Source organism: Mastigoproctus giganteus, chromosome 2, assembly GCF_048544385.1.
Source record: "Mastigoproctus giganteus isolate SK-2022 chromosome 2, ASM4854438v1, whole genome shotgun sequence".
Classification (NCBI taxonomy): domain Eukaryota; kingdom Metazoa; phylum Arthropoda; class Arachnida; order Uropygi; family Thelyphonidae; genus Mastigoproctus; species Mastigoproctus giganteus.
In genome coordinates this window covers 176,477,385-176,490,355 of record NC_143576.1, presented here as the reverse complement: position 1 = coordinate 176,490,355, position 12,971 = coordinate 176,477,385, and the positions used below count along the sequence as shown (strand labels likewise).

Sequence of the window (12,971 nt, the reverse complement as noted above, 5' to 3'; positions counted from 1 at the left end):
TACGACGGTGACCCCATTAACCTCCATTAATTGTATTTATAGATCCACCATTAGATGCTTCTAAAATTTCGTCTATAAGTTTACCGAACGCGAACTATCTAAAACACACACTTCGTCATATGGGCTTCTTTGGAATCAGCCATCGGAGGTTTTAATATTTATGTGGCGCGTAATAAGCAAAAGTTAATTAAATGTTCTTACATCACCGCTAATGGAGTCTGATCGATTTTTGCTTTTCACTTTTTTTAATTTCTTTCTTTCCCTATCAACAAAAGAATTTGCGTGAAAGAAACTTTAAACTTTAAGATGTCAGAACTAATTAAATACACACGATAAAAACTTCCTTAACATCCAAAAGGTAATTCTAAACTTAAACTCTGTTCTTAACAAAAAAAATTAAGTAAAAAAAAAAAAAACCATGTTAAGTGACATTTCAAATATCGTTATTAAAGCAAAGCCCTTTCTACAAAAAAAAAAAGGTAATATGTGTGTGTCTATTCTAGAGAGTTTGGGGAACAAGTCGCCATGAGGATTTGGTTTTTCTGCCTGAATATGAATAATGGAATAACAATTAGAAAAACTATTTCAAAAAATATTACTATTAAAAAAGAAAAATTCTTAAATAATATCTTGATAATAATCCTATAATTCCTCGCTCGTTAGTATGGTTATTTATATAGAAGAACAAAGCGACTGTTGATTAAGGTACCAGAGCTTTTCGAGCATCTTTCATCGTGTATTCAACCATTTGTATTTAAAATAAGGTATAGTAAACTATTGGAACTTTGTTGCTATGCCAGAAATCATTGAAATAAATGCTTAAAATATTTAAATAAATGTTTTCGCTTATTTCAGCAATGTTTTTCATCAGACTAAGCTGGAACTGACCAATTCTATCTTTACACCATCTTTCTTTTAATTCTGAGTTTTGTTTTAAAAAAAATATTTATCTGGCAACTTTTGTGAACTGCGAACTATTTCTAAATTTCACTGTAAATATGTTCTACCCAACAAAATTCACACCACCTTGGTTATTTAAGTTATCCTATTTAACTTAACAAATCCCTTTTTGGAGAAGTTGCTAAACAAGAAACGAATCTCCTAAACCGATAATTTCTATTTGAAATAGATTGTAATTTTCATGCGAATATATTTATTTCCTTTTTTTTTTTCATTCTTCGTAGGAGAAAAGAGTGTGGAATGGGAAGGCCTACGTGCTCGTATCGTCCGACCTGACGTCCAGGCTATCAACGGAATCATACACGTCATCGATCGTGTTATGATGACACCTCACGACCTCACCAATTCTGCTTCTACGACTCTGCCATCTGCGACGGCCATTGCCACTTTTCTCCGCTTAGTACTTGTACACCTACTGGCAGGACTGTAGTCTTCCGTAGGCCTAACTCCCTCCCTGGATGCAGTCTCGCACCACCTTGTTTCCCGCGTGACTGTGTGATTTTATTTTAAATAAACACAACTTTGGGATCAGACAAGAGAGTTTAAAAAAATAGTGTTGGAGTCAACCACAAAATAAAGCGGGAAACTAAGAGCTGTGTCTTCACCCTGTGGATCATCAGCCTGGATGCTGAAAGAGCTTTATTCATCCTCTCGTTGGGACTGAGGGAGGGGTAATTCTTTTCCCCCTTTTTTTTTTTTTTGTTTTTTACAAAAACTGTTGCGGTATCTTTTCCATAAGTCTTTGAACTTTACGTAGGCGGCGCTGTTAAGATGTCAACAGCATTTTTATCAACTGACGAGCGATTTGATTTTATTTTTATTTTACCGAGGGAGGGGTGTATATTTATCCAAAACTTTTGCCTAAGAGTTAATACTTTGCAGTGAATGTCTTTTCTGTTATTACTATCCTTCTTAAAATGACGATGCAGGGTTAAATTACATTTTAAAGGGTAAAGATGAATGGACGTTTAAAAAGTTACTATTGACCGTGTTTTCTTATACTTTGACTACCTCTCTCTCTCTCTCTCTCTCTCTCTCTCTCTCTCTCTCTATGTGTACTGTTGCCATAAGGGGCCACGTTGTTTAAGTCTATTTTTTAACGGTAGCCCTAGTGATTGTGTTCATACTTGTTGAACTAAGTATGGCAATAGCTGATGTACCTTCACTGTTGAAAGACTATGGAGTGGATACTGCAAATAAATATAAAGGAAAACGAGACGAGTCTGAAACCGGAAAAGATTTGAGAAGCAAAAAGAATAAATAAATAAAAAATAATAAGAAATAATCTGGATTTTTAAATCATTAGCTTATGTTATATAAGGAACTGTTTATTCTCTTGTCGACCGAAGAGTCCTATTTTTGTCAAACCATCCACACAGACGACAAGTCTGACATGGCAAGACCGTTGTAAGATATCAGGATATAGAACTAGTCTACATTAAAGTGAATTTTCAGGGAGAAAAAAAATCTATATCATTAACAGTATTATAGATTATATGGAGAAGGAAAAAAAAAAGTAATAAAAACAAGCAACTATATTAGAAGTGTTTTCTTGTGTTGTATTAACCAGTGCTGTAGTTGCAACAAATCAGATCATACCGCGATTCTATTAATACGAATTTATTAGAATTTTACTAAGAAAAGTAATGGGAATATTCGAATTTCTCAAAAAAAGGTAGTGGGTAACCTTAAAATTTAAAAGAAAGAAAAGGATGTATTCAAATCTCTCAAAAAAGCAGTGGATATACTAGAAATTTTCAAAAATTGCGGCATTTATGATCAAATTTAAGGAAAAAAGCAGTGGGTAGGCATATATTCTTCGCTACAGCCCTGGTACAGGCTTTACTCCTTCTTTCATAACCTGGTTTATCATCTTTAATGCCTAATTTAAAAAAAAAAGGAGCAAACTACGTAATCTGATGCGCCTAGAAAAGGGACGGGAAAGAAAGGGAAGGGGGGAAAATAGTTGTATGATATTTGTTCCAATGAACGCGAATGGTAGGTCTGTGTAAACCGCGCTCGTGTATATGTGTGTGATTAACTGTTTAAAAAATCTTCTGTATGCTGCAGCATAATATAGCCACCTGAAAAATATAGTACGTATCGCTAATGTAATATGACGCAAAGAATATTGGATATTTTATGTGGTATTTTTATTATTTCTTTTAAGTTTTCTGCAAGAGCTTGCTACTGCATTAATGCCACATTTATCGTCTGTGTATCACAAAAGCCTTCACTCGTTTCCTTCTTTTTTTTTTGCCTCTACAATTCCGTGGAATAGTTCACCACCCCCAGTATTCAGGAAAAACTGCAATAAATCAAGCGAGACGTTCGCAAAAAAGAAAAAAAAACTAACAACTATATCAAATAACTCAATTGAGTTACGACTTCTTTTGTAAACATAAAAACACCTGGTGAGTGCAGGAATATCTCAATAAATTCAGTTTGTTTTTAATAGCATTGAGAAGAGGTTTACCACAAATGAGAAGTGTGATTGGATAAATTCACTTGCTTTTACTAGTAATTTTGCACTTTTATGAATGAAAATGTTATCTCTTTTATATGCAAATATGTAACCATTTTTGGGCGGAAATGTTCGATTTTTAAACTTCATGTACAAAACACACAGAGATTAAACTAGGTAGGTCAAAAATGAACACGAGAAATGGGCTGGATTTAAACTAGTGTACAGTCACCAAACTTAAAGGATTTAAGAAGAAAGCAAAGAAAGGGATAAAACAATAAAAAAAGATCATTCAGAATTCTATTGTACATGACTGAGAATGTTGTTTATCCCTATTTCACTGTATTATAATAATAATAATAATGAATTAGAAGAAAGAATGAGGAAAGGAAAAAAATGAGTTTCTTAATGTCAACCATGTCTCCAAAATCCCATATATATAACATATATAAATATATAACTAATTATTTCTTGATTGTTCTCAATTTTTTAATAAAATGCTATCTCAGCTCTTGTACAGAATATCCTTAAGTGATTACGCTGCTTGCTTTTGTCCCCTCAACTCCATTCCAAGCTCTGTTAATATCAGACGAGAACTCCTTTATAATGAACACTTAATGGAATTGCTACTGTAATATATATATCGAGGTTTCAGATAACAAGATTACATTTATGCAATGCTTCTTAAAATATGATGGAAACAGAAAGAAAATTTATAAAAGTGTTCGCTATATAACGAAGCTCCGTTACCTTTCACCACAATTAATTTAAATCTTCGATGTTTTGGGGAAAAAATACGTAAGCATAAGCGACCAGGAACTTGCGTGCGACATGGTTTACTTGCTGTTAGCCCTCCTATAAAAATCCTTGACTGGCAAACGTCCGCCATCGCCTAGAACTGTATTTATATCAGGGTTTATTGTTGTTGTTGTTGTTGTTTTAAAGAATCTGTAATTCTCCTATGTAGGCTCAGGTAAAAAGAAATCTAAAGTTACTGAAATATTGTGACTGATTCAAGTGCTGTCTTGTTATTTCTAAATGCATTTTTATTCAAATTTGTAACACATTTGTAAAATTTGTAAAAATTACGAAAATTGCCCTACGAAGCTAAGAAAATTTTAATTTATCATTACCCTATGAAATCGTCTCCATTAGAGTACAAAGAACTTATTTATTTTGATTTATTATTGATTTATTTTCGTAATTACTAAAAGTGTTATTTATTCAAAAAAATGCTTGTTAGATTCCAGTGAGATCCATTTTATTTCTTAAAATGAACAATGAAAACTAATGACAAGAAAATCCACGTATCATAGGGTAACTTCCGGGTCAAAATGATCACCATTGAAATGGAAGTTCACTTTATAATGACAAAATAATGATATTACTTTTCTGCTTCCTCGCCATTTTATCAACCACTATTCTTTTTATTAGAGAATACATTTCGAATTTAAAACAACTGATATAAAATGGCACTAACGTGAAGCATATCACTTGCTGAACAAGAAAGTTGTGGTTCTCTTCCTGTGCCCTCCTGGAAAATTTCCCAGGGCATTTCCTGCTCCATACTGAATTGTACAGAGCGTATAACAAAGCTTTATTTCGAAGTTTCGACTCATGAGTAGACAAACCGTCCTTGAAAGAAAGGAAATATGCAATCAAAAATAAATAAACTAATGTTTATTAACCGGGAGTATATTCCATGGTATTATTGGCGTGAAGAATATTTATCCATGCAATTCAGATTCCAAGCATCATTACAGGTCCTCGAATCTGAGAAATGAAGTGTTGGAAAGAAGAATTGAGATGATTTGGATAATAGTGAATTTTGGCTTCAAACTTGCTTATAATTATAAATGGCTTCCATTTTTTTAAAACGTATTTTTTGAATCCTATATTCATCTATTACTTCTGATATAAAATTAAATAATAACGATGTTTTGAAGTACGTTGTCCATTTTAATTTGAAAGAACTCTTTAGTTTGGCGAAATACTGCCTTTCTTGGCTTTATTTTAATATCTACACTTATAATGCCAAATATTAGTTGTTCATAAAATTTTTGGACGGTTATCTTCTGCTGGATGAAATTTCAATATTATAAAAATATAAACTTTGCCATTTCGATAAAATTATCGATATTCTTCTTATTATTGGTAGTAGCAGCAATAATAATAACATTTTAATCCATTTATTTTTATTTTCTTTTATTAATCAGTGAAACTTGGCTAAAAAATGCGCACATTTTTAGCCAATTTTTTAATCAGATTGCGTGCTGCCCTCTGTGAATCAACCAGTATTAGAGGATATTTATTCTCTTCGTTCGTCAGCAGAAGGAAATTCGCAGCCTACTTCATAAAATATTGTGATATAAATAATTTAGATACAAACAAATAAATGAACTATATCCATGTTTTCCTTGCTGTGTTGCATCTAAGCGTAATGTAGAATTATGAATGAAGAATTATGAATTAACAACGAAATAGGTAGGCATTATTTTATAAAATTTATTAATGGCTATAACTGCGTTTTAAGCAGTCGCTGTATGACTATAAATGTATCAGTATTTATTGTATTCACTGATACAATGATATTATAAATTAGTTCAGTTTAGTTTAATATTAAAAGTACTGAACTTTTGCCCAACTCCTTGATCACAAACATGTTTAAGAGATATTTAGAATCAAATAAAGACAGTGTAAGCAAATTTCTAATATATTCAGCGTGAATTGCACTAGCAGCTTCTATAAAGAACTGCTAACTAGTATCTGCTTCCGAAAAAAATGACTGGAGGAAGTTTTTGAGAAGTTTATAAATGGTGAATGTGCCTTAAAACCATTACTGTTTGCTGTTTTTAAAAATGTAAGGATTAGAAGTATACATTAGCTAGGCTAATTACTAAATAATAAAATGATAATGAAATAATAAAATGAAATTCGAAATATGGAAAAATTTAAACTTAATTTAGATAAACATAAATAAATGTTTCAACTGCACAATTGAAGTAATTGATGTAAAAATGTAATCAAAAATATATAAAAATTTGGGCATTTATATCTTTAATGCATGGATAAACCTCTATTCCTGTTTCGAATGGTAGATATTGACCCTATAAGACGACTACAATTTGTTTAACAAATCTGTCATCAGGTATATTCCCTAATACAGAGAATAGCGATTATTGTAAGTTCACAAACATGCCATTGATTTATGTTATAACTCAGTATAATATTTATACATGTTATAAATTTAGATTTATAGATTTATATATAGTATAAATCAATGGCTTCGCAACTAGCATTGAACTACTGATATAATCTTTGACACTGGAGTATGTGCAAATCAAATGATCACATCTAATGAATATTTTCATATTTCTAAATATTTTATATTTTCATATGATTAATCACCATCATATATCCTAGTATTTACTGGGCACAAGTATCAACCAAAATATTAAAAACGATAAAAGGCTTTTAGTACCTTTTATGCATCTTTATATAAAAAGATACACCATTAGATTTTTACAGTAGTTGCCGAACTCGAACCAGATGCGCATTTGGTTGCCATCATTGCTTCCAACACAGTGGTAATTCTTCTTCCACTTATGTAAAAATTGTCTCTTTAAACGATAAATCCAACTGTAAAATATATTAAGAACTGTCTACAGTTGTATAACGAAATAGTTATCTGGAATATTGAATCTGAACATTCAAAATTAAACTCGCATATACAGATAAGTTTAAAGATACGTTTAATGAGAGAAAGAGTTGTAGTAATCGTCTAAGTGGTCAAATATAAAGGTTGAGTTCCACTGCCAACGATGGAAATACTGTTGCCAGTCAAGGAAAACCAAACCATGATTATTTGTACGCCTGTATACTACCTATGTACTCCACAGCCCAGTGTTCGTCTTTGGTGTAGGATATTTGTATCGCTGTCTATGTCAAGAGGAATAATAAACCGCACGTGATGCGCTGGTTGTTTGCTGTGCTTTTTTTCTTTAAACTATATTTCATGATTTTCCTAGACATGTACAAAATATCTAAAATAAGCCATTTCCTCGTCTATAGATACAACTTACTATTAGATTAAGGGTCTATTCATCATTATACAAAATAATTCTATAAAATGCTTTATCTGTGTATCAAAATATTTACAAACTCTGGACTATCGATTAAAAATCCATAAATATAGTATCACACACAATAAAAATATTGTCAAACAATTCAAAATGCCTGACATTCACTGGCCTTCAATGGCACAATCGTTCTAGACAACAAATATTTCAAACCTTCCACAACTAACAAGGGCAATATATCATATGATAATATATATCATATCACTCAGAAAAAATAGGAATTTCATGTGTAAGACAGAGATAGCAAATAGATTTTAGCAGGCTTTCCAAAATAAGTAAAAAAATTCAACGAGTTACCGGGTCCTCCTCCAAGAATTTTTTTTTTTTTTTTTGCTTTGAAAGCAAAAAAAAAAAAAACCATACCTCCGCCTAAGATCGGTCTTCAACCGATCTTAGGCGGAGGTATGGTTTTTCCCCATGAATTATTCCGGATTTTTCAGCCTGGACAAGATGCACATCGGCCCGCAAACACACTCTTCTACAAACATAATACACATATGGTTATGAGCGTAAGCTTAGGAGCCTTTACTACCAATATTAGTGCTTCCCGAAGTACGTAGCTATATGAAAATGGTTGAAAGACTTGAAGTTCTGGATGGAACATAGTATGCTGCTAAAAGGAGAGATGTCTTAGCTTCTATAGGATATTTTCTGTCAGCTTATTCAATTCCCTCGTGCTTTCCTAAAGGCACTGGCAGTTTTCCGTACAGAATTCAAGGTGATGTTACAGTACAGATGGTTTTGTCTGCGTGGGTAGCACAGTGGTATCGTCACCGTCCTCCCCACACCGGGTGGAAAAGGCCCCGGTTCGAATCCCGTCGATGATGCGAGGAACTTTAGTGGGCTTTTTTCACTCCGTGGCTGAGTTAGTCGGTCTCAGGCGTAGATAGCAAGGTTTTTCCCTCAGAAACTGAGGTTTTTTCGTCCAGCAAAACAGGCAAATCGACCAGAGAACACGCAATTTACAGACACGAATACGGGTTAATGTAATCATTTACGGGTAACCCTAATATAGTAATTTTTTTTTAGTACAGATGGGTTTTAAGGAACTCGGTTATTCACTCATATCCACACCAAACTGTTGCACAGTGCGATACCTCGCCAGTGAAGGTAGAATCTCCACCTGAATATTCCCTTATTGCTCTGTGCTTTCTGATTCATTAACTTTGCAGTGGATCAGCAAATATGGCGCAATAGGTTGTTTAGCCTTTTGAACAGGTTTCAGTTGGATACATTTAGAGAACACTGTTCAGTCATTAAACAGTACTGTTTACAACGCAATGAAAGCAACGCGTCATTTTCTAGGCACAGCACATGTTTATAATTGAGCATCCACGATCTCCAGATTTTTATCTTTCAGACTACTTAAAAGGAGTAGTATATACTAACAACATTCACATATTGGCAGAATTAAAAGAATAATTCGAATTAATATCGAATCAGAAACTTCAGCGATAACAAACACTATGGCAAGTCCTATCAGACATGACGAAAAAAGTTTGTGCTTACTTTTGGGAAGGAGAACATTGTAAAAATTTATTACAATCTACATTATAATTATGCTTATAATAATAATAATACATTAAGGGTGACGTTTCGGGAACCTTGCCGAAACGTCACCTTAATGTATACCCATCATCAGTCTATATATTAGCTGTTGTCAGCCCCCTGCTTGTCGAATGCCTGCAAGGTTCCTGAAACGTCAGCTTAATGTGTAGAAATTTAGTTATTAATTAAATAAACTATCTTAATATTCACGTGGTACAAGAGGGGTCATTACTAAAAATATAATTCTACGATGATATTGTTATTGAATAGAAGCTGTTTTGCGGTTCATCTGAGAATATAAGTTAAATAAATAAATAAACTGTCATATTAGGGCCACTAGAAAATTACCTCATCATTTCATGTGTATCAATGTCTATAAATTGTGTATGTTCTCTGGTCAGTTGTCTGGACTGAAAGCACAAGTTCTCGTGGGTAGAAACCTTGCTGTTAGGCGACTAACAGCAAGGACCGAATAACTCGGCCACGGAAGGGGAAAACCCATAAAAGCTCCTCGCGTCATTTTTCGAGATTCGACCCAGGCCTTTTCCACCCGGTATGGGGAAGACGGTTATAATCATATAACCATTGTGCTACTCTTGGAAATACTATAAATTCATTGTGTAGTAAAGCGTGAATGTGATGAAAGAGCATTTTTGTCGTATGTCATCAGTATGATGCTCTACAGTAGAACTTCCTTCGCCACTCAACTGGGCAGTATTTCAAAATACCTGATTGAAGAAAACAGGGTCAGGGTTAGCTTTTAGTGAAAAATAAATGCATATAAACGTACTTTAATGAAATCAAAACATATTACTATAGAAAGATTATAAGTAAAACTCGAAAGGTAAGAGATCCTTATTATATACTCTTAATAACTTGTTTCGTCATACCCAATAGAATATTGCGCATTAATTTAAACATTTTTTCGAAATTTTACGAATACAAATGCAGGTTTACATTTCCCCAAGCAACATCCGAATTCCACTAGTTTTAGGTAGTCGATCAATAACTGCGAAGTAGGAATGGGGAAGCGCTGAAAGTTACAAAGGAATGATGTGCTCTAAAGCTAAGAAATACTCTCTGTGAACTTTAATAACTATTTTTGCTTTTTTAAATAAGTTCTTTAATTTATTAGTTGCTGTAATATACGTTAAGTACCAACAGTATTTTAATACCACCGAAACTGAGGTGAAATAAATAAATTTTGGTAACTGTAAGTGGCTTAGCGATTTACCTTGGAATCAATATAAATGCTAATTAATGGGTAGTCACAAAAAGGCCAAACATTCTCTTTTCTCATCCTGTTTACTCTACTCAGAATAGAAACAAGCCCATTGAGATTATATAAAGTATTTTAAAAATATAAAATACAGCTGGAAATTCAAAAATAAAAAAATAATTGACGCAATCAGTATTAAAATCTTTCTGCTTTTCATCAAGGAACTTGCAAATAGCCAAGATATATGTTTTTTTTTTCTCTCATCACTTAGATGTAGTAGGCAAAAGAAATATTTTTATAGATAGATGAGCAAGATGTCATATCTGAAACTGTTTTCATATGTTTGTAAAACTTGTTAAACGTAAATCCGTAAGGAGAAATCTTATTAATTCAGTAATGAGTTTTCTCATTAAGTCGTTGTTTACTTAGTTTCTTAGTAGACTTCGAATTCGTTAAGAATAGTTAAGTAATCACACTAAAAACACCAATCAAATAATGTACTAATTTAGTGACAGCACGTATTAAGAGGCTTAACTTAAATCGTTTCAGAAGTACTGTAAATAAATGATCGAACCTGAATACCCTGAGATCTTTGACATTTCTGTAAACTAGAGATTTTATTTGCCACTTCCATCCTCTCCCGCCTTATTGGCAGCGTTACATTGGATGAATTCTTTACAGGAAATCATCAAAAAAAAAAGCGCGCTTTCAGCGTCACCCATTTCGACTTCATAATTTGATTAAATATATTTAATACCCGTTGAAAAGCCATTTCTGAAGGTTTTTTTATGAAAACATGAAGCACGAAAGCTATTAGAACCTATAATACCTAACAGCGTGCATGGGTTGAGTGCTGAGAAGACAGAAGATGTTTTTTTCGAATTTCTGTAGGCTGTTATTTAGAGAAATACGTGCGAAGGAAGGTTGTTCCCGAAAACAGAGGTAGAAGGGATAAGGAGGAACAGAAAAAATTGTCGTGTGAATTTGGAGTCGGATAGCGAATGGATGCATTTACAGCTTCCGGCACTTGCGCGAACTAGTTTGGAAGAAAGTGGAGGATTAGAGATGCCAGTTCAGAAGAACTGTACCCATAGAAGTATCTAAAAAAGCATGTAGCAGAAATCTATGAGGTCAAGATATAGATGTCAAGATAGAAATATATCTTGATATCTATGAGGAAGAGAGGTGTAGATACTTTGTAAGAAATGGGTCATTAGTTAACCTGATTGCCCTCTGCTGAGTGGAGTCTAGAAGCTTGTGAGATGTTTTGAGGGCACCACCACAAATGTAGGGGACAATATTACATGGTAGAGCGAATTTGCAGTTTGTACAGAGTGAATAGTTGTTTAGAAGAAAAACAACGCCGAGAACGAAAAAGAATGCCCGGTATTTTTTTTATTATTTTTTATGGAGAGGAAGTAATATTTTTGATATGCTTGTGCCAAGATAGAGAAAGAAATAGAGATATGTGATCTTGTCTAGAGATCTGAGTGTCATCAAAGATAAGCATGGGAGCAGTAGACTCGTTTTTGCGAGATATAAGAGAGGACGGAGTTTTGGAAGGATTGAAGTTAACTAGTTATCTTCAACCTATTGGAAAATTATCTGAAGGTCTGTATTTAAGGAATTGTTGGTGGATATTCGAAAAGTTGACTGTTTATGCAGGAAATGATTTCTCAAACTGAAGTTTCCTATGTGTATTGTGTTAATTTTCTATAAATTTTGATACAGTACACATTATAGGGCAACATCGGTTGCAATAACCGTTCATCTCTTGTCGTTATTGACGGCATGTCGACTACAAAACATTGTTGAACCCATTCTAAGAGCATAGCTTCTGCTCATTCTAGGATCCAACCCAAACTCTATTTTCCAGCAGGGCAATGCACGACATATAAGGCTCTTATTCTCTCCACAGTAACTTCCTACGTGATGTGGACATGCTTCCTTGGACTACACGCTCACAGAGTATCAGTCGTCCATCGAATACATTCAGAATATAATGGGAAGTTTACTGACCTCCGCCTCTCAGTTCCACACCAGCTTTGCCTGACTCACATCATATATTCTAAAATGCTCAAAGCATGCATTCCTTTTGAAACAATTTCAATGGTGAATAGCGTATATTAAAAAAAATTAAAAAACAGCATTTTAACCGGCATTTTTTAATTATAAGGCAGTATGGATAAAAAGGGATCCTTATTGAACAAGCCTTCTAAAAACCACACAAAGTGCTTAGCTTAACTAATCTCAAATTGTATTGAAACCAGATTTGTTGCTAGTTGTATTTGCACCAAGAAAAAATCACAAGGAGTGTACTCCTATTCAGTTCGCATGATGTAATCAAGGAGTTTATAAATAGTTTTATAGCTCTTTCTTTCGAGCTGCATTCCCTGGTATTGCTCAAAGTTATTTACTTAGACAATTTAAGAGTTGTTAAGTAAATTTTTAAGACTGCCCTTTTTAATAATTTCGAGGAATTTTTATGAAACGTTTTCACAACGTGGCTGAGTTTGTTAGTCTCAGGCGAGGGTTTCATGGTTTTAAGTCCAGCAAACAGGCAAATCAACCACAGAACATACAATTTTACAATCATAATATATATGGCGTAATATGGTCTAAGTCGCTGATGCGCCTAAAA

At 33.5% G+C, this 12,971-nt stretch overlaps 1 protein-coding gene across 1 annotated transcript in view; it reads left to right on the top strand.

Moving 5' to 3' along the window:
• LOC150089774 (fasciclin-1-like) overlaps positions 1-7,408 on the top strand; it is a 284,780-nt gene extending 277,372 nt beyond the window's left edge. The window contains exon 13 of the mRNA XM_090389653.1: positions 1,185-7,408. Coding sequence (XP_090245779.1) covers positions 1,185-1,390 — 206 coding nt within the window. The 3' untranslated portion in view covers positions 1,391-7,408. The remainder of the gene's footprint in view (positions 1-1,184) is intronic.
• The last annotated feature ends 5,563 nt before the right edge of the window (positions 7,409-12,971 follow it).